Source organism: Sciurus carolinensis, chromosome 12 (assembly GCF_902686445.1).
Source record: "Sciurus carolinensis chromosome 12, mSciCar1.2, whole genome shotgun sequence".
NCBI classification, from domain to species: domain Eukaryota; kingdom Metazoa; phylum Chordata; class Mammalia; order Rodentia; family Sciuridae; genus Sciurus; species Sciurus carolinensis.
The window spans coordinates 65,372,959-65,394,010 of NC_062224.1; the positions used below are offsets into that span (position 1 = coordinate 65,372,959).

At 35.4% G+C, this 21,052-nt stretch overlaps 1 protein-coding gene across 8 annotated transcripts in view; it reads left to right on the top strand.

Annotated features, from left to right (window-relative positions):
• Bpnt1 (3'(2'), 5'-bisphosphate nucleotidase 1) overlaps positions 1-21,052 on the top strand; it is a 32,421-nt gene extending 11,369 nt beyond the window's left edge. For 4 of the 8 annotated variants that reach the window (XM_047520657.1, XM_047520658.1, XM_047520662.1 and 1 more), the window contains 8 exons: positions 3,817-3,921; positions 5,072-5,179; positions 10,523-10,571; positions 11,887-11,978; positions 13,037-13,081; positions 15,741-15,938; positions 18,270-18,375; positions 20,200-21,052. In XM_047520657.1, the coding sequence (XP_047376613.1) occupies positions 3,817-3,921; positions 5,072-5,179; positions 10,523-10,571; positions 11,887-11,978; positions 13,037-13,081; positions 15,741-15,938; positions 18,270-18,375; positions 20,200-20,348 (852 nt within the window). In that variant the 3' untranslated portion in view covers positions 20,349-21,052. Of the gene's footprint in view, positions 1-3,816; positions 3,922-5,071; positions 5,180-10,522; positions 10,572-11,886; positions 11,979-13,036; positions 13,082-15,740; positions 15,939-16,289; positions 16,401-18,269; positions 18,376-20,199 lie in introns of all 8 variants that reach the window. The other 4 variants (XR_007104325.1, XM_047520660.1, XM_047520659.1 and 1 more) reach the window with 4 other exon arrangements.

Genomic DNA, 21,052 nt, shown 5'->3' on the forward strand with positions numbered 1-21,052 from the left:
CAACAGGTGTTGGCGAGGATGTGGGGAGAAAGGTACACTCATCCATTGTTGGTGGGGCTGCAAATTAGTGCAGCCACTCTGGAAAGCAGTGTGGAGACTCCTTAGAAAACTTGGAATGGAACCACCATTTGACCCAGCTATCCCACTCCTTGGCCTATACCCAAAGGACTTAAAATCAGCATATTACAGAGATACAGCCACATCAATGTTCATAGCTGCTTTGTTCACAATAGCCAGATTGTGGAACCAACCTAGATGTCCTTCAATTGATGAATGGATAAAGAAAATGTGGTATATATATACAATGGAATATTACTCAGCCATAAAGAATGATAAAATTATGGCATTTGCAGGCAAATGGATGAAACTGGAGAATATCATGCTAAGTGAGATAAGCCAATCTCAGAAAACCAATGGATGAATGATATCGCTAATAAGTGGATGATGACACATAATGGGGGGTTGGAGGGGTTAGTGTTAGAGTTAGAGTTAGGGTTAGGGAGGGGGGCAAGAATGGAGGAAGGAAGGACTGTATAGAGGGAAAAGAGGGGTGGGAGGAGTGCGGGGGGAAGAAAAAATAACAGAATGAATCAAACAACATTACCCTATGTAAATTTATGATTACACAAATGGTATGCCTTTATGCCATGTACAAACAGAGAAACATCATGTATCCCATTTGTTTACAGTAAAAACAACAACAACAACAACAACAACAAATGAGGGATACTGGGTATAGTTCGGTGGTAGAGTTCTTACCTAGCATATTGCAAGGCCCTGGGTTCTATTCCTAGCACTGAAGAGAGAGAGCCATATGTCTGAGTAAAAATAACCTAGAAATAAGTTGAAATATGGCCAGGCACAGTGACACACATTTATAGTCCCATTTACCAGGGGAAGCTGAAACAGAAGAATGAAAGTTTGAGACCAGCCTTGGCAATTTAGCAAGACTTTGTCTCAAAATAAAATACAAAAAGGTCTGGGAATGCAGTTCAGGGAGAGAACATCCCTGGTTTCAATCCCAGTATAGCAAAAAAAAAGAAAAAAAAAGAAAGAAAGAAAGAAAAGTTTAGAAATCATAAGCTGGGAGTATAGTATTTAGTAAAATACATGCTTAGCAACTGTGAGACCCTAGGTTCAATTTCCAACACCTGAAAAAAAAAATAAACAAGTGAAATAAGTCCATTTCCTTTTTTGATATATTTATGGATATGATCATACAAACCCAGATATAGGCGATCTTGATTTCAGGGAAATACTTGTTATAGTCTTCCATTGTCTATTTAGGAGATTCAGTTTATTCATAATAGATGATGTCTCCATTCCCCATCATAAACCACCACTAGATGTATTCATAAATAGGTAAACAACATTATCCTATAATTTTAATTCATAATTCATTTTCAGCCTGGAAAAGAACCCTTGCTGGCAGAATGCAGAACTGCTCTGACACTGTCCTGTTGTCTTTAATCAATTACAGTTTAAAAACTTTTTTTTTTTTTTTTTAGTACTAGGGACTGAATCCAGGGGCACTTTGCCACTGGGCTACCTCCCTAGTAGTTTTTATTTATTGAGACAGAGTCTCACTAAATAGCACAGACTGGCTTCAAAGTTGTAATCCTACTACCTCAGCTTACAAAGTCACTGTAATTACAGGTGTATGCCACTGTGCCCAACCAATCTGAAATTTTTATTGAATGTACCTCCTCAAAACTTTGAAAGGGGCTGCTATAGAAAACATGCTTACCAGATTTGTCAATAAAATGAAACTGGAAGGCCTGGTTGATGTATTGGATCTCATGATAAGTATTCAAAATAGTTGTGACCTCTGAGAAAAGTGGGCCAAATCCAACAAAATATTGTAACAGCAATAATTATAAAATCTTGTATTTATGTTCAAGTAATATGGGGTAAATCTGATTCAAATTTGTTTGAAAAAGAGGTTTTTGTTGACCACATACAATGTACATAGTTGCTTTCAGAAGACTTCTCATCTTACTGTTTTCATTTTTGTGGGGTTTTTTCTATTTGAAATAGGAAATTGAGAAAAATAGCAAGTAATAAAAAGAAATCATTCATCTTTCCACCACTGTCAATATTTTGGTTCATTTACTTCCAGATTATCACTCACTTTGTTTCCTTCCTCAGCATCATTTATTTTGTTTAAATTAATTTTATGTTTTACAACTTTGTATCCTGAAGCTAAGGAATACTAGAAGTATAGTGTCCAAATTTGAAAAAAAAAAAGTTAGATTCTCATTATCCTCTATACTGGTCAGACATTTCTAATACTCTGTAATCACCTGTTGACACCTTATTTTTATAAGAAACAAATGTAAAATCAGGCACAAGGTATTCACAATGATGAGATGTAGCACTGTGTTGATAGAGCAGGAAATAAATCTTAGAGAAGAAAAGAATTGGAATAGATTTTCTCAGATAATTGATTGCATGGCTGTCAGTGTGTCTTCTCTTCGTCTGTCTGTGTGTGTGTGTCTTTCTCACCAGCAGTGGTCTCCAAACTCAATCAATATATAATGAATCTTCAAACTCAACAATTAATTTAAGTAGTTTTATTCAGGAGGTGTTTATAGAGTACCAACTATGTGCCCATTATAGTTCTTTGGGGAATGAAACTCCTTTGTATGTTCATATTCTAGTAGAATAATGCTTTGCGTTGAAATAATAAGCAAACCTCAATTTGTCATAAAAGTTAGTCATCACTGGGCCGGGGAGATAGCTCAGCTGGTAGGGTGCTTGCCTCACAAGCAGAAGGCCCTGAGTTCGTTCCCCAGTACCGCAAAAAAAAAAAAAAAAGTTATTCATCACCACTTATTAGGTCATTGCAAAGAAGTGGAAAGATTCTAATGTTTAAGAGAATCAGTAAATCTATCTAACCAGTCTTATATAAATTGCAGCATGCCATCAATCTCTGAAAGCAGGCTGACAAAGGAAATTGTGGTGTCATTTGCAAAATTTTCCACTGCCTTTCACTAGCATGACTTAGATGGCCTATGGATTGAGTGGGGTACCATAGGTAGGCTATATATTAAATATTACTACAGTTCATTTTCATACTTTTAGATTTTAGAAATAAGAATTCTACACACTAGTAAATCACTTGAATCACTAGGATTACTGATGGGCAATCATAGAAAAATCCCTATAAGGAACATCTTCCAAGTACTAAAAATATATAGTATTTAACTTGGTTTTGAAATGTTATAAATTTCCTTTCCTTACTCTGTTTAAGCCAATGGTTGATATCTAGAGATCTCTCCACTCCCCACCACCCCAAGTACTGTAGCTTGAACTCAGGAGTGTACCACTGAACTACATTCTCAGACCCTTTTTATTTTTTATTTTGAGACAGGGTATCAACAAGTTGCCCAGGCTGGTCTCAAACTTGCAATCCTCCAGCCTCAGCCTCCCTAATCACTGGGATTACAAGCATGTACCATCATGCTAGGCCATCTAGAAATCTTATAAAATAAGTTTCTGAACTGGGGAAGAAAATTTTCTAAATATTTAAAGATACCTTTCCAAATTTTACCCACTATTGGGTACAGTGCATGGATAGCATATCTGAGGCTCTGGGTTTAATCCCTATCACTGAAAAAATAAATTCACTTCCACAGTTAACCACTATTAATCCTAGGAGAATAAAAAGCCAAGAAACTAGTTGATTCATTTGGTGTTAAGTTCTGAATTTCTAAAAATGGACGGTACAATCTAAGTTACAAATATATACATTTAGGAGTTAGAAGACAATTTATTTCACACTGGTTCTGCTAAAGTTTGCATTCTTTGTTTCAGACCTCTGCAACAGACCTGCAGACCAAAGCTGACCGACTAGTACAGATGAGCATATGTTCTTCACTGGCACGGAAATTCCCAAAACTGACAATTATAGGGGAAGAGGTAAGAGTTGTCAGGGACATGGTATATTTTTAATGTCTGTTTGCCATATGGATTTGTAAATGACACATCAGTAGTTTATATATCACTACTAGAATTTAAACATTGTATCTAAAGCTTTAACACAGAAGCAATTATTCTGTTCTTTGGAGGGAATATCTAATCTTAAAACATTTTGATTGTAGCACATACATGTAATCACAACAACTCAGGAGGCTGAGGGAAGAGGATTGCAAGTTTGAGACCAGCCTCAGAAAGCAAACAAGACCTTTAGCAATTTACTGAGACATTGTCTCAAAAAATAAGTAAAAAGGGCTGAGGATGTAACTCAAGCAGTAAAGCACCTCTGGAGTCAATCCTCAGTACCAAAAAACCATTTTGGTCCATTTTTATTCCAATTCTTTGTTATAGAAGATATGGTTACCGTTACTTAGCTTATAAACTATAAGATGGTCAGAGCTCAGTGGTAGAGTGTTTGCTTAGAATGCTTAAAACCCTGAATTCAATCCCCAGCTCCAAAAAATAAAAAAGATGAGAAAAGTTCTAGAACTTAGGAATAGAATGTGTTTTGTTGTTTTTAAAATTAGACCTCAGACTGGGGTTGCTGCTCAGTGGTAGAGCACTTGCCTGGTACTCATGAGGCCCTGGGTTTGATCCTCAGCACCACATAAAGATAAAAATAAGGGTATTGTGTCCACCTACAACTAAAAAAAAAAAAAAAAAAAAAAAATTAGGCCTCCTTCCACACTTATCCAAAGACCATAACATTTTGAAAGTGAAAGAAAAAGGATTGAATACATTTTTTAAAAATAAATAAGTTTGTAAACTTAAAATACCTTCTCTTTTTAAACCCTGTTCAGGATCATGTACTTGGGACCATTTAGTTGACTTTGAGTCACATGTTTTTTTAATTAAGTTTATTTATTTATTTATTTATTTATTTATTAATGTTGGGGATTGAGCCTAGGGCCTTGAGTGTGGTAGGTGAGCACTGTACTGCTGAACTATAACCCTAGCACCATGGGTTTGCTTTAAAAGATCTAAATATAACGGTAAACAAAGAAGACCAGTAAAAATTGTGATGCTTCATTCTTTTGTTACTGAGACAGAGTGAACATTAAACAGCTTCACTGTTAGATTATCTCTACTGCAGGATCTACCTCCTGAAGAAGTGGATCAAGAGCTGATTGAAGATGGTCAGTGGGAGGAAATATTGAAGCAACCATGCCCATCACAGTACAGTGCTATTAAAGAGGAAGATGTAAGGTCCATCTCAATACTTGATACTATTTGTCTTTTGTACCATAGTAAAGGAAATACAATTTGCATATAAGATGAAAATTTAGTAGTTATAAAATAGGAATAAGCAAGAACTTGAAATCGTTCAGAGCCAACATAGAAGTTACCAGGCAATCATATGGAATGTCTGACCTGGTTAGAGTTTAATTTCTTGTTCTATGTCTCCTTTCCACTCTGAAACTATTTTTAAATTTGTTTTTAAATTTTTTGAGACAGAGTCGTCTTATGTTGCCCAGGGTGGTCTCAAACTCACAATCCTGCCTTCTGAGATGCTGGCATTACAGGGACACACTATCATGCCTGGTTTGAAACTATGATTAAAATACTTTCAGAGGGCTAGGGATATAGCTCAGTTGGTAGAGTGCTTGCCTTGCAAGCACAAGGCCCTGGGTTCAACCCCCAGTACCGCAAAAAAAAAAAAAAAAAAAAAAAATACTTTCAGGGGCTGGGGTTGTGGCTCAGTGGTAGAGCATTTGCCTACCATGTGCGAGGCACTGGGTTCAATCCTCTGCGCCACATTAAAAAAAAATGAATAAAATAAAGTACTTTAAAAAAAATACTTTCAGGCTGGGTGTGGTGGTACATATCTAATCCCAGCAATTTAGGAAGCTGAGGCAGAAGGATTTCAAGTTCAAGGCCACCCATGCAAGTTAGCAAGACCCTGTTTCAAAACAAAAAACAGAAAGGACTAGAGATGTACTCAGTGATAGAGCACTTGCCTGCCATGCATGACTTCCATATTCAATACCCAGTACTGCAGAAATCAATAAACAGAAAGCTTAAGCAAAAATCTTACTTGTTGTTTATGTTTAGCAAAACATTTCACTGGTTATTGGAGTTGGAAGAAGATGAAACAATTACTACATTATGTTAAAAGGCCATAAAAGTCATCTTACTTTTTATGATTGTTTAAATTAAATTAATCTGTGACCTCAGATTTAAACATACTTCTATAGTTTTCTAATTTTAAATCATTTAACACATGTTTATTGAATACCTAGGTAAGGCAATTTGCTCTGGGGTATTGAGGATACAAAGAAAATGAAACATGGTGTCTTCGTCAGAAACATGCTATCTCAAACCAGGTGCCATGGTGCACACATGTAATCCCAATAGTTTGGAAGGCTGAGGCAGGAGGATTACAAGTTCAAAGCCAGCTTCAGCAACCTAGTGAGGACCTAAGCAACTTAGCAAGATCCTGCTTCAAAAAAAAAAGTGGGGGGCGGGCACTGGGGATGTGTTGCTCAGTGGCTAAGCGCCCCTGGGGGTTCAATCTCCAGCAAGAAAGAAAGGAGATAGAGAGAGGAGGGCGGGGGAGATAAGTGGAGGGGGGAGCGGAAAGACGCTGTCTCACAAATTCACATCAAGTGTTAGAATTCTTGTAGTGAATGGCAGCATATTCTACGTTTTCACTTTTTTTTTTTTTTTTTTTTTGGTGGTGCTGGGGATCGAACCCAGGGCCTTATGCTTGCAAGGCAAGCAGTCTACCGACTAAGCTATCTCCCCAGCCCACAGCATATTCTAAATGATGAAAATCATAAGCACAAAGACTTTGTTAATTTATTGTCAGTTTTATGAACTATTCATTTTTCTTTAGCCTATGTGAATATGTCCTTAAGGTAATTAGACTATCTTTAAAACAAGAATCAGCATTTATATATAAAAATAAATAGCAGGCTATGGATATAGCACAGTGATAGAGTGCTTGTCTGCGTTTGATTCCCAGCATGGGATGTGGGGGTGTTAGAAATAGGGCAGAGAAAAATGGCTCAGAGGTAGAGTGAGGCTCTGGGTTCAATCCCCAGCACTAAGGGAGAAATTAATAAATAAAAAACCGAATAGCACCCACACATTGTTCAAAACATGTTTGGTGCCACTTTGAATGTTTTCACTGTACTACCAGTCAGTTTTCATGGCATTGTGCTTTAGTATTCAAGTAACAATAATTTTTAGTTAATTATTTAGCATTACAAATTCTTTTTTTTAATTTTTTTTTTATTTTTTATTTTTTTTTACAATGTTAAGGAATGTTCCCACTATCCCTATTTTTTCTAGTGTTTTGAGCATGAAGGGATGCTGTATTTTATCCAATGCTTTTTCTGCATCTATCGAAATAATCATGTGATTCTTGACTTTAAGTCTATCGATATGGTGAATTACATTTATTGATTTCCTGATGTTGAACCAACCTTGCATCCCTGGGATGAAACCCACTTGATCATGGCGCACTATCTTTTTAATATGTTTTTGTATGCGATTTGCCTAAAATTTTGTTGAGAATTTTTGCGTCGATGTTCATTAAGGATATTGGTCTGAAATTTTCTTTCCTCGATGTGTCTCTGTCTGGTTTAGGTATCAGGGTAATATTGGCTTCATAGAATGAGTTTGGGAGGGTTCCCTCCTCTTCTATTTTATGGAATACTTTGAGAAGTATTGGAATGAGCTCTTCTTTAAAAGTTTTGTAGAACTCGGCTGAGAACCCATCTGGTCCTGGACTTTTCTTTGTTGGTAGGCTTTTGATGACTTCTTCTATTTCATTGCTTGAAATTGGTTTATTTAAGTTGTGTATGTCCTCCTCGTTCAGTTTAGGCAATTCATATGTCTCTAGAAACCTGTTGATGTCTTCAAAATTTTCTATTTTGTTGGAGTATAGATTTTCAAAATAGCTTCTAATTATGTTTTGTATTTCAGTCGTGTCTGTTGTGATATTTCCTTGTTCATTCCGAATTTTAGTGATTTGGGTTTTCTCTCGTCTTCTCTTTGTTAGTGTGGCTAAAGGTTTATCAATTTTGTTTATTTTTTCAAAGAACCAACTATTTATTTTGTCAATTTTTTGTATTGTTTCTTTTGTTTCAATTTCGTTGATTTCAGCTCTGAGTTTGACTATTTCCTGTCTTCTACTACTTTTGGTATTGGTCTGTTCTTCTTTTTCTAGGGCTTTGAGCTGTAGTGTTAGGTCGTTTATTTTTTGAGTTTTACTTCTTTTATTAAATGCGCTCCATGAAATAAATCTTCCTCTAAGTACTGCTTTTATAGTGTCCCAGAGATTTTGATATGATGTTTCTTTGTTCTCATTTACCTCTAAGAATTTTTTAATTTCCTTCCTAATATCTTCTGTTATCCATTCATCATATAATAGTATATTGTTTAATCTCCAGGTGTTGGAGTAGTTTCTGTTTTTTACTCTTTCATTTATTTCTAACTTCAATCCATTATGATCTGATAGAATGCAAGGTAGTGTCTCTATCTTCTTGTATTTGCTGACATTAGCTTTGTGGCATACTATATGGTCTATTTTAGAGAAGGATCCATGTGCTGCTGAGAAGAAAGTGTATTTGCTCTTGGTTGGATGGTATATTCTATAAATGTCTGTTAAGTCTAAATTATTGATTGTGTTATTGAGATCTTTGGTTTCTTTGTTCAACTTTTGTTTGGAAGATCTGTCCAGTGGTGAGAGAGGCGTGTTAAAATCACCTATTATTATTGTGTTATGGTCTATTTGGTTTCTAAAATTGAGAAGGATTTGTTTAACATACATGGATGAGCCACTGTTTGGGGCATAGATGTTTATGATTGTTATATCTTGCTGATTTATGCTTCCCTTAAGCAGTATGAAATGTCCTTCCTTATCCCTTCTGACTAACATTGGCTTGAAGTCCACATTATCTGAAATGAGGATGGATACTCCAGCTTTTTTGCTGAGTCCATGTGCATGGTATGTTTTTCCCCATCCTTTCACCTTTAGTCTATGGGTATCTCTTTCTATGAGGTGAGTCTCTTGCAGGCAACATATTGTTGGATCTTTCTGTTTAATCCAATCTGCCAGTCTATGTCTTTTGATTGATGAATTCAGGCCATTAACATTCAGGGTTATTATTGAGATATGATTTGTATTCCCGGTCATTTGGTTCATATTTAAAATTTTATTTATTTATTTATTTATTTTTTTGACATATCTTGGTTCCTCCTTCATTTGACAGTTCCTTTAGGATAATTCCTCCCTTTGCTGATTTGCTTCTTTGTTTTTTATTTCTTCCTCATGAAATATTTTGCTGAGAATGTTCTGTAATGCTGGCTTTCTTTTTGTAAATTCTTTTAGCTTTTGTTTATCATGGAATGATTTTATTTCATCGTCAAATTTGAAGGTAAGTTTTGTTGGGTATAAGATTCTTGGTTGGCATCCATTTTCTTTCAGAGCTTGAAAAATGTTGTTCCAGGCCCTTCTAGCTTTTAGGGTCTGGATTGAAAAATCTGCTGATATCCATATTGGTTTCCCCCTGAATGTAATTTGGTTCTTTTCTCTCACAGCCTTTAAAATTCTGTCTTTATTTTGTGTGTTAGGTATTTTCATTATAATGTGCCTTGGTGTGGGTCTGTTGTAATTTTGTGTATTTGGAGTCCTATAAGCCTCTTGAACTTGATTTTCCATTTCATTCTTCAGATTTGGGAAATTTTCTGATATTATTTCATCGAATAGATTGTTCATTCCTTTGGTTTGTTTCTCTAAGCCTTCCTCAATCCCAATAATTCTCAAATTTGGCCTTTTCATGATATCCCATAGTTCTTGCAGATTCTGTTCATGATTTCTTACCATCTTCTCTGTTTGTTCAACTTTGCTTTCGAGGTTAAATATTTTGTCTTCAATATCTGAAGTTCTGTCTTCCAGGTGTTCTATCCTATTGGTTATGCTTTCTATGGAGTTCTTAATTTGGTTTATTGTGTCCTTCATTTCAAGGATTTCTGTTTGCTTTTTTTTCAATATCTCTAACTCTTTATTGAAATGATCTTTTGCTTCCTGAATTTGTTCTGTTAACTGTCGATTGGTGTGATCATTCAATGCCTGCATCTGCTCTTTCATCTCATCATTTGCTTCCCTAATCATTTTAGTTATGTACATTCTGAACTCCCTTTCTGTCATTTCTTCTGCCATGCTGTCGTTGGATTTTATTGATGTAACATCTAGATTTGTTTGGGGCATTTTCTTCCCTTGTTTTCTCATATTGTTCAGGAATCAGTGGGTCATTAAGATATTGCAGATTTCCTCTATCGACTTATAATGTCCCTGCATTACAAATTCTTAAATCAGACTTTTCTCCAATTTAAATAGACTTCTTCCATGATTACAAAAATTTTAGGATTTTTTTTTTCAGTATCCTAAAACTGATGTTGGCTTGAGCTTTCCATAATATAATTTCAAAAATGCAAAATGAGAAGTTTCAATCTTTTTTTGGTATTTTTGTATACTTCATTTATATATTCTCTCTCTCTCTCTCTCTCTCTCTCTTTTTTTTTTTTTTTTTTTAAGCTTGTGGTTTGGGTTGATCCTCTGGACGGTACCAAGGAATATACTGAAGGTTGGTATCTCTTTTGTATTTCACAGCAGTAAGACTAGGATATAATATTTAGTCGTAAACATTTGATATTTTGTGTATTACATGAAAAGTTGCTTATGGTAGCTAATTGTTATCATACATTAATGATTATTAAAACAAAGGAAGGATTGGGGATGTAGGTCAGTGCTAGTATGCATGAGACCCTGAGTTCTATTCATCTCTAATGCCACAAAAAGAAAGAGAGAGGAAAATTCAACTCCTTCAAATATTACCCCCCATTTTCTACCAGCCCTACAAGTCTCAACGTCCCCCTAGATGAGACTATCTATCATATTAGACCAGTGTTACCAAAGGAATTATAATGAATCCCCAGCTTTATTGGGGTAGAAAAACAATGACAGATTCAGCTCTGTTGTCCTTATTCTGCCACCACCACTATCCCATACCTATCTAGCTTATGCTCCCTTCTTCTGAAGGTATCAAAGATGAGAAAAATTAGAAATCAGCAAACTTAAAATTGGCAACATATAAGTAAGAAGGACCAGGCTCAGAGCCAGAGTTGTAGGCTTTAGAAACTTAGAGTTTTATTTTTGAAGTAGAGCTTTACATATTTTTTTTTATATTGGTTCTCAGCTTCATGGCTTAAAAAAAGAAAATTTTTCAGAGTTAGTGGGGAAAAAAAACTTTCATTCTTGGAAGAGACCTATCTGTAATGATTAGTCAGACAGTGTGCATGTACTGAAACATCTCTATAATCCATTGAGAAATAGAGAAGCACTAGACAACTTCAATGTGTGAGAGAACATAGAAAATTTATTTTAAGTCTTGACTCTCACCCCAGAAATTTTGATACACTCACTAGCTCTGGAAAAAGCCCTGAAAATTGTATTGTAAAAATTATATCAGTTAATTCTAGAGCTGTTTGATAGTCCATGGACCCCCTCTTTGAGAAACCTTGCTTTAGTGGCTTGAAATATAAGTCTAGAGAATAATTCAGGAGTATGCAGTGATTCATCAGGTAAGAATGAGTTGGATAGTGGTAGAAGGAGCATAGAGGAATCTAATGAAAATAGCTATGGAATTGTAGCTGCTTTATTTAATTGGTTTACAAATTATACTAATGAAACATAGTTATCAGTTCAGTTAAGTGACCACACACCATATTTCCATCACTGGCCAGCTCTCTTAAAATTTTCGCCTTTTGCCATAAATAGGATTGATTATGGATAGGTAGTTGCACATTCCTTACCTTTACTGCAAAATAACTTGCAGCAGTTGATGTACTGATGAGGAGTCATAGCATGAGAAAGATATGACTGATATTTCTTCCTTATAGGTCTTCTTGACAATGTGACAGTTCTTATTGGAATTGCCTATGAAGGAAAAGCCATAGCAGGCATTATTAACCAACCATATTACAACTACCAGGTATTACTATAAGTGATACAGAAATACTGTGTATTACATAAATAGAGAGTTATAATTCCAGATGTCATCTAATCCAGTGGTTTCTAGCTTGGTTGCATAGGTAGTCATATGGTTGCATATAGTCATATTTTAAAATACAGATTCCCAGGTCATACCTTAGAGCTATTAATCAGAACCTCTGGGACATTGGTACCAGGAATGTATAAATGTGCATATATGTATTATATTTTTACGTACTTATGATTCAAGTGCAAAAGTTTGAGAATTACTGATATGGTTCTTGATTATCTTGGTCATCAAGACACCTGACTTATAGGTCTCTTGAAGCCTATTAAAGAAATGAACCATTTCAACCTAGAAAAGATGCTAGCCGTCTTGCTTTCTAGGTTATACATGCTTTTTAGGCATAGTGCCTAAATTACAGGTCAACATTGACAAAAACTGAATATGCTCTTGCACTCTTTTTCTCTTATTTCCTCTCTTCTAATCTACTTTGACTTTCTACTATACTCCAAAGAAATTGTCTTCCTTAGAAAGAAGAAATTAGTTTAATTTCCAAGCAAAAATATATCATTAAATCACTTTACATCTTAAAGGAAATTATTGAGATAAAATAAGATATTAAATATGACCTCGATAGAACTTTGGGAAAACAAGTAACCAAACTGGGTACTATTACTCCTGAATATCTGATTTAAGAGCAGGATTACTGTACTTCTAATATAAATTTGTTTTTTCCTGCTATTTGTATAAATTTGATTTATAATCATGCATTCTTAGAAATACCAAAATAATTAAAGCCTCTCACTGAATTGCTTAAGTGTCCATTAATTTCTTATGACTTTAATGTTTATAACGCATTATATGCAGACCTAGCTTGTTATTTTTATATAAGCTTTAAGTCAATACTGTTACTTAAAAGAGGGGCATTTAATTCATAGAAAATCTTATAATGCATGATACCTTTTATCAAAAATAAAGAGCTAAGTGCTTAGGAATTGTTAACCATTTTTATCCCTTCTTTCTGAGATTCGAAAAATTGTATTCATTTTCCACAGAACAATGAAAAGCAGAAGTTAAGGGAACACAGGAATGAAGCAAAGGTGAGAAAAATAGTTAGGATTTTGGTTCCACTTAGAAGGTAGAAAAGAGGTAGGCACTCTGGTCCCCAAGTTAGTTATTGTATATCCCATGTACCAGTTCATTTTCTCCTGTTCCACATCTCCTATTCCTTACCTCTCTGTTTGCCACATTCCCTTCTTACACTCTGTCCTCTTTTTCTTCTCGTTTGCTTATGCTTTGATATTTGCTGCAACAAATGGAAGTTGAAAAGTTTTTCAACCATATTGATGATTTTCAAGGCTGAAGATTCCATTTTATATAATCATCATCATAATAATAGCTGCATTTATCAAGAGCTGAAGAGCCCACAGTGTGCTGCCAGGATCAAGGGATCACAAGCATGATCTCTTTTAATTCTCACTGCAACCCTTAAAGGAAGAGGAAACTGAGGCAATTAACTTACCACTGTCACCCAGTTGGTAAATGGCAGAGCTGGTTTTCAAAGTCAGGTCCAAGCCTTTTTATTACTCCATGTTGCTTTCTTGAGCTACATGAAAGACTTAGTTCAAACTTTTTTATTGCTTCTAACAGGTACTGAAGTCAATAGGCATGTAAAGGAAGCAACATGCTATGGTGCAAAGACACTCAGTCAATCTCTTATCAGAGTTAGCTTCTTAAGCATTATGAATCTTAACTCATCTTTGAGGTGAAATGTCACTCTTTATTACCCTCAGAAACTTAGTGTGGAGACTTTGAAGGAAAGAGCTAATGGGAGGCTGTGAGAACAGGAGCAGTGAGGAAAGCCACCTGGCTGCATCATAGACTGCATGAACCTCACCAGGTCACCAGCATCTTTGTACACTGTGTATTCATTTACAGCAGTAATATGACTTTTAGGAACCAGAATATTTGTGTCCAGTTGGGCATGGAATTAATTTTGATCAAGCTAAAACTTAATGGGTACCAAGAGCCCACCACAGGGCCCATGTATACTTTTCACATGCCAAGCATCCCCCCACAGTGTAGGCTCAAGAGGAAACAGTAGATGCATATGCCCATATATTGAGCACCCAGTACTTCTTTTTTGGTTCCTTTGTTGCCCCATTGCAGAGAGCACTGTCAACAGTCAGCCTCTTTGGAGATTACCTTACCTATAAAGAGCTATCTTACCCAGCATCATCTCCCTTCCCAAGGCAGTTCATTTCCAAGGACCAGAAATGGTCATTGTAGGAGTATAAAGGCCTAGAATTTTGTACCAATCTGGAGCAACCCTGAAGAGGTATTCTAGCTCCAGAGCTCCCTACAGGTTGGCTGAAGGTGTTGGGCTACAGCACAGCTCACTCTTTGCCCTCTGCACATACCTGCTTCATTCTACAGGTGTTCCTGTGTATCCATCTTGACATTTATCCCACCCAACTCAGAATTCACTTCCCAAAGAACCCATCCTGCATCATAAGTTTATTTCACTCTAACAACACCCCATGTACTACTTTAAGACAAATAAGACAATATGTTTGAAAACATTTTGACAAGTAAACTCAAGCAATATAATGAGGTAAATATCACCAACTTTGATGAGTTCAGTATCATGTGCCTGTAGTCCAGCTACTTGGGAGGAGACTGAGCCAGAAGGATCATTTGAGCCCAGGAGTTCAAGGGCAGTCTGAACAACACAGCAAGACCCTTTCTCAAAAAAAAAAAAAAAAAAAAAAAAAAAAGAGAAAGAAAAAAAATCAACTTTGAACACAGATGAGTTTAGTCTGGTTATGAACTTCCTAGGGTCCACAGTCAAATTACTTAATGATTACTTGATGATTAAATTAATGATTAAGTTACTTAATGATTTCAAATCTCTTTCCTCATCCTTAAAATAAGTATAATAATGTCAACTTCATAGGGTTGCTTTGAGGCTTGAATGAGATAATACATGTGAAGCATTTAGTGGGGTACCTGGTACCTGCTTCATGTTACCTAAGATATAATCTCTGTAATATATATCTACAATATTTTAATGACTTTGGATTATTTTATACATCAGTTTTACTTTCCATGAAATATAGGTTATGTTTTTCATATGAAATGTATACTTTTAACATTGTGGTTGAAAATTGAGCTCTGCAAAGGAAAATACGAATTTTAAGACTGCATTATCTTTGTCATTTTACCAGTAAAATCTTAATCCTGACCCCATTTTCTATGACTGTTCTTCAGTATGAGCCTGTTCAGTTGCTTTCTCTATAGCAGCAAAATTCATTCTCATCAGAGTAACATGATCCTTACTATTTCTTGGATTTGAAAAGCACTAATCAACACATTATCAATACATAGTGTTTCTTTTCCTGGAGACTTCAGTACCTTTTGAAAACAGCTATTTCTAATACAGCAAACAGATTGTTAGATGATTTAGAAAAAGACAGTAATCAGTATGTGATGTTTCCTTTCCTGAGGACTCTGGGAATAACCAGAAGTTCCCTTTAGTGCCTTTGAAACTGTTAACCCAAAACAACAGTGATTCTGATTCTGTCAGGAAAAGTTCTTTGTTGATGATATTATGCTTGTACTTTATAACATTGTGGTTTGTTTTTATAATGAAATACCCTGTATTCTAAATATTTTAACTATAACTAAATGTTTCATTTATGGCTAATGTGTTTCTCCAAATGACTATAAGCTTTGTTGTTGTTTCACTCATTTACATAGGCAGGACCAGATGCTGTGTTGGGGAGGACAATCTGGGGAGTTTTAGGTTTAGGTGCCTTTGGGTTTCAGCTGAAAGAAGTCCCTGCCGGGAAACACATTATCACAACTACCCGATCACATAGCAACAAGTTGGTTACAGACTGTGTTACTGCTATGAACCCTGATGATGTGCTGCGAGTGGGAGGAGCAGGAAATAAGGTATGAAAAAGATCTGTCATCTGTTCTGAAATGCAACTGAATCACTGACAGAAAGACTCAAATTTTTTGACACATGAAAAAGAGTTTAAAAAGAGGGGACTAATGATTATAATTTGCCACTAAAAGCACATTCAGCAACATTTAAATTTTTAAAAACTTTAGGTTCAAGTCTTTTTAATCTCAGAGAGTTCAGGATTACTAAGTGATGTCAGATAGGACCCCATGCCTCTTACCAAGGACCTTAGTTTCCCAGGGACCCTCCTGAATTATTTCCTAGACCTTCCTTCTACAGACCCTATGGACATGACTGCCTGTACCCTTCCTGGCTACTTCCCCCATTCTTTCACCTAGGCTTCCAACCTCCTGAGAGAATTGTGAAATGGGACACAGTTGACTACATCCTTAGCCCTGATATCTTCTCATCTGATTGTCCCTGGATATCATCATGATGACATCCCTCAGGTATCTCAAATTCAACATGTCCAATTTCAGCTTATCCTCTTTCTACCCACACCCAGGTGTGCTCCTCTCCCTATTTGCAGTCTGGTTAATGCCACCATCATTTTGATAATTGCTTCACCCAGACACCTAGGAAAGTCATCTCAGATTCCTTCCTCATATCCTATCAGTCTAGTCCTAACCATACAGTTCTTCCCTAATGTCTTTTCTTGTCTTCTCTGCTTCCAGGGTGCCTAGTTGAAATCTCTCATCGTGGAAGGAGCTGCTACAATAGCTCCCAAAGTGATCTCTGTTCAATCTACTCTTTACAATTGCTACTGGAGCAATTTAAAAATGCAAAACTTCTCCCTGTCCCAAATGCTTGGATGGTTCTCCATCACAACAATTTAAGATCTAAGCTTATTAACATAGAATGTAAAGCCTGCTATATCCTGGCTCCTGTACATCCCTGAGCCTCATCTCCTGCCATCCCCCAACTCCTATTTCAACTCTAGTGATACTGAACTACATTAGTTAACAATAGTGTGCATTTTACACATGTGTACATAACATAGGGAAGGCAAATAATATTTATTGAACTGATATATATTCCTCTAATATATTCCTGGTATTCACTGAATACATAAATAGTAACAAGTATGTTTTCCCTTTGCCCCTAACTTTTGTAATCACAAAAACCCATCATCTCTTTTATTCCCAAAGAGCACCTTTATCCTAAGAAGCATCAATTCCTCATCCTGCACATCTCTACCTTTCTTCTGTGGAAAAAAAAAAAATCTTGTTGAGCAGTTCTTAACTTTTTTACCGTAAGAGAATTTAAGGAAAGCTACATCCAGCTCCTATCCAAAAAAACACCCCAAAAAAACCCCAAAACCAAAAACAAATTAAAAAAAACTAGTATATATAATGAAGACTTCATATATGTAAGACTTAATACATTCGTTTAATGAAAGAAAACCTTTTACTCAAAAGCCTGAAACAAGGTTGAAATGTGTGAAGGTAGTCATAAACAGTGCTGAAATATATTTGGTAACCATGTGTCCACTAAGATTTTCCTCATTTGCAGTCTGGTCCTTTATCTGAATATTTAAAGTCTGAGGTTTTTTGTAATAATTATGTTACAGAATAACCAAAAGAAGTCAATTGATAGCAAATTGCTATTTAGAGTTTTGAAAGTTCTATCAATACTACAGTTTTGTATAAGCATTTCAGGAAATATTGGAATGACTACTTACAAGTTTGTGTTTTGATAGTGGAAATAGCAACAGTTGATCCTGAGACCTGTGAAAGTACTTGTTAGACTAGTGAGCCCTGCAAATCCATTCAATTATGACAATTTTTACATTATTGTACTGTTTATATTTCTTTATCCTTTACTTAATCATGGTCAATTTTTAGAAGTTTAAAAAAATTATATTTTTCTTAATAAATACATATTGTTTTCTAGTAAGAAAGAAAAAACAATATAAATAAAAGTTTATTTTCTCTAACTTGGAATATGGAGATTGTTCAGATTTTCTGTCTGTAACTTATTTGATTGGTTTCCCCACTTCAGATTGGCATCTATTGTATTTTCTCATAACACTTGTTTCATTTAAACCTGCAAAAGACTTTAACCTCAGGGGCCTGGGTTTGTAGCTCAGTGACAGCACTTACCTAGCACAGGTAAGGCACTGGATTGGATCCTCATCACCACATAAAGACAAATAAATAAAAAATAAAGGGTAAATGCTTAAAAAAAAAAAAAAAGACTTTAACCTCAGTTCAACAAGGGAATTGATGAAATATCCTTGATAGAAGCAAGCAGTGTTTCTTATTTGTACCTCAGTCATTTCATGCTTGAGGGATAATTGTTATTTTTTTACCATACAGATTATTCAGCTGATTGAAGGCAAAGCTTCTGCTTATGTATTTGCAAGTCCTGGATGTAAGAAATGGGATACTTGTGCCCCTGAAGTTATCTTACATGCTGTGGGAGGTTAGTCTGTTTTATTTTGGAAAATTATAGTTTTTATATTATGCTAAGACTTGATATTTTAATAATATTACTTTATCTAGACTCTTAGGACATAAGAGTTAGAGGGAAACTTAGAGATTATCCAGTCCAAAGCCTAATTCATAGATGAGTAAGTAGATTTTCAGCAAGTTTGTTATTCTTGAATTTATTGTCTCTTTTGGAGACTTCGATCTTCATGCAGTTCATTTAACCCTAATCTTACAATTTTAATGCTTTTTTCCCTTGAAAAATAATGTGTTCATCATTATTAACATCGCCTCATTTAGTTTATTTTAAGCCATAACTGGTGAATATCTCAGTACCAGTTCTAAATATCACAGAATTGTCTAAACTCTTCTGAAAATATATTACAAATATGTACATATTAAGATGACTTTTCAATTTCAAATAAACATTAATACACATCTACTCTTAGTAAGCAGTGCCTTTGAAAATTCTCATCAGGAGCAAGGCACGTTGGTATACTCCTATAATCCCTGTACCCAGGAGGCTAAGGCAGAATGATCTCTAATTCAGGGTCATCCTGGACAACATAGTGAGAACCCACCTTTGAGTTGGGTTATAAACAAGTAAATAAAAATAAGTCCTTGTCTGAGACTGGGGCCATAGCTAATAGTAGAGCATGTGCTTAGCTTGTGTGAGGACATGGGTTCCATCCCCAGCACTAAAAACAAACAAACAAAAAAAGACCCTGTCAGATTTTTTCAAAAATGACAATAAGCAAAGATTTTATTCTGTCATTTCTCCTAATATATTACTTTATTCATATAGAGTTAACATATGATAAGGTTAAATTGTACTTTGTCAAAAAATAAAAAAATAAATTGTACTTTGTCTTAGTCCATATTTACTATAATGAAAAATGAAACTTTAGTATAATACAGTTGTATTTTATGAAATCCTTCACCTAAACTTTTATCAAATAAAACTTTTATCAAATAAAGCATAAATATTAAATAGTAGGTTGAAAATATTTTCACAAATGTGAAGAGTTGTAATGGAGTATAACAATAGGAAAAATACTCACTTGAGAAGAGAAATTAATCAAGAAAAAGGCCAGGCATGGTGGCTCACACCTGTAATCCCAGTGACTTGGGAGGCTGAAGCAGAGAATCTCAAGTTCAAAGCCAGCCTCAGCAATTTAGTGAGGCACTAAGCAACTCAATTAAACCCATCTCTAAATAAAATACAAAAAAGGGCTGGGGATGTGGCTCAGTGGTCAAGTGCCTCTAAGTTCAATCCCTGGTACCCCACCTCCAAAAAAACAAAAAAACAAAAAAAAACAAAAAAACTTTACATTTGGTCTGGGGTTGTAGCTTAGTGGTAGAGCGCTTGCCTTGCACATGAGAGGTACTGGGGTTCAATCCTCAGCACCGCATAAAAATAAATAAAGGTATTGTGTCCGTCTACAACTAAAAACAATGTGTAAAAAATAAAACTATTTGCTGGGTGTGGTGGCACACAACTATAATCCCAGCAACTCAGGAAGCTGAGGAATGAGAATGGCAAGTTCCAAACCAGCCTGTGCTACTTAGACTGTCTCAAAATAAAAAAAATTTTAAAAGGCTGGGAGGTAGTTCAGTAGTAGTGTGCTTACCTAGCACACTTGGGGTTCTGTCCTCAATATTGCAAAGGAAAAATAAATAAACTAGAGGGGCTAAGTGTATTTACTTAGCATATGCCAGCCTTGGGTTCAATGCCCAATGTTCCCCATCCCCCAAAAAAATCCTATGAGGATCATGATCCAATCATCTGTTAACATTGTATTGATGTTTTTTTCTGTAGGCAAGTTAACCGATATCCATGGAAATGCCCTTCAGTACAATAAGGAAGTGAAGCATATGAACTCCGCAGGGGTCCTGGCCACACTGAGGAATTATGACTACTATGCAAGCCGAGTTCCAGAATCTGTTAAAAATGCACTTGTTCCTTAAAGAAAATTTTCATTTATTTAGCCCAAAGGACTTGCTTCTCAAAACAGTACATTTTGAAACTGATTGGATAGGATTAGAACTCTACCTTTATTCATCATTGATCAGTGATTTATATTAGTTACTTAGAGATAGAAAATAGGGTCAAATAATTTAGTTTTATTGGAGTCTAATACTACCTTGCCTTAGGTATGTAAAAAATTTTGTGTGTTCTTTTTCCTGTTTTAAAAAAGTAGGGAGTCAGGCACTGTGATGCATATCCTGTAGTCCCAACTACATGGAGAATCTGAGACCAGAGGATCGAATTGCATGAACCAAGGAGTTCAAAGTCAGCCTGGGCTACAAAGCATAAACCTGTTTCCAAAAAAATAAATAAAAAGAAGACAAAGAAAGGAATTTAGCTTGATTAGTCAACTGAACCAATCGACATCTGGAGAGTTTATAAGCTCAATATACTTTTTATGTGGAGATATGAATTTTAAAAAAAGGCTTAGTTCTGACTGACTAAGCCATTTGTGTAATCAACATTCCCATCTTGTAAACCAGATTTCTTTAGGGCACAAAACCTTAGTTGTTAAAAAATTTCTTATTTTTCATGGTAATTTTGAAAGGGTTCCTACATCAATTGTGAGTACATTTAATGTTATTATGTATGTTGATGAAACACTTATGGGAAAAGTTTCTTTAAAATAAATTATTTAATCCTA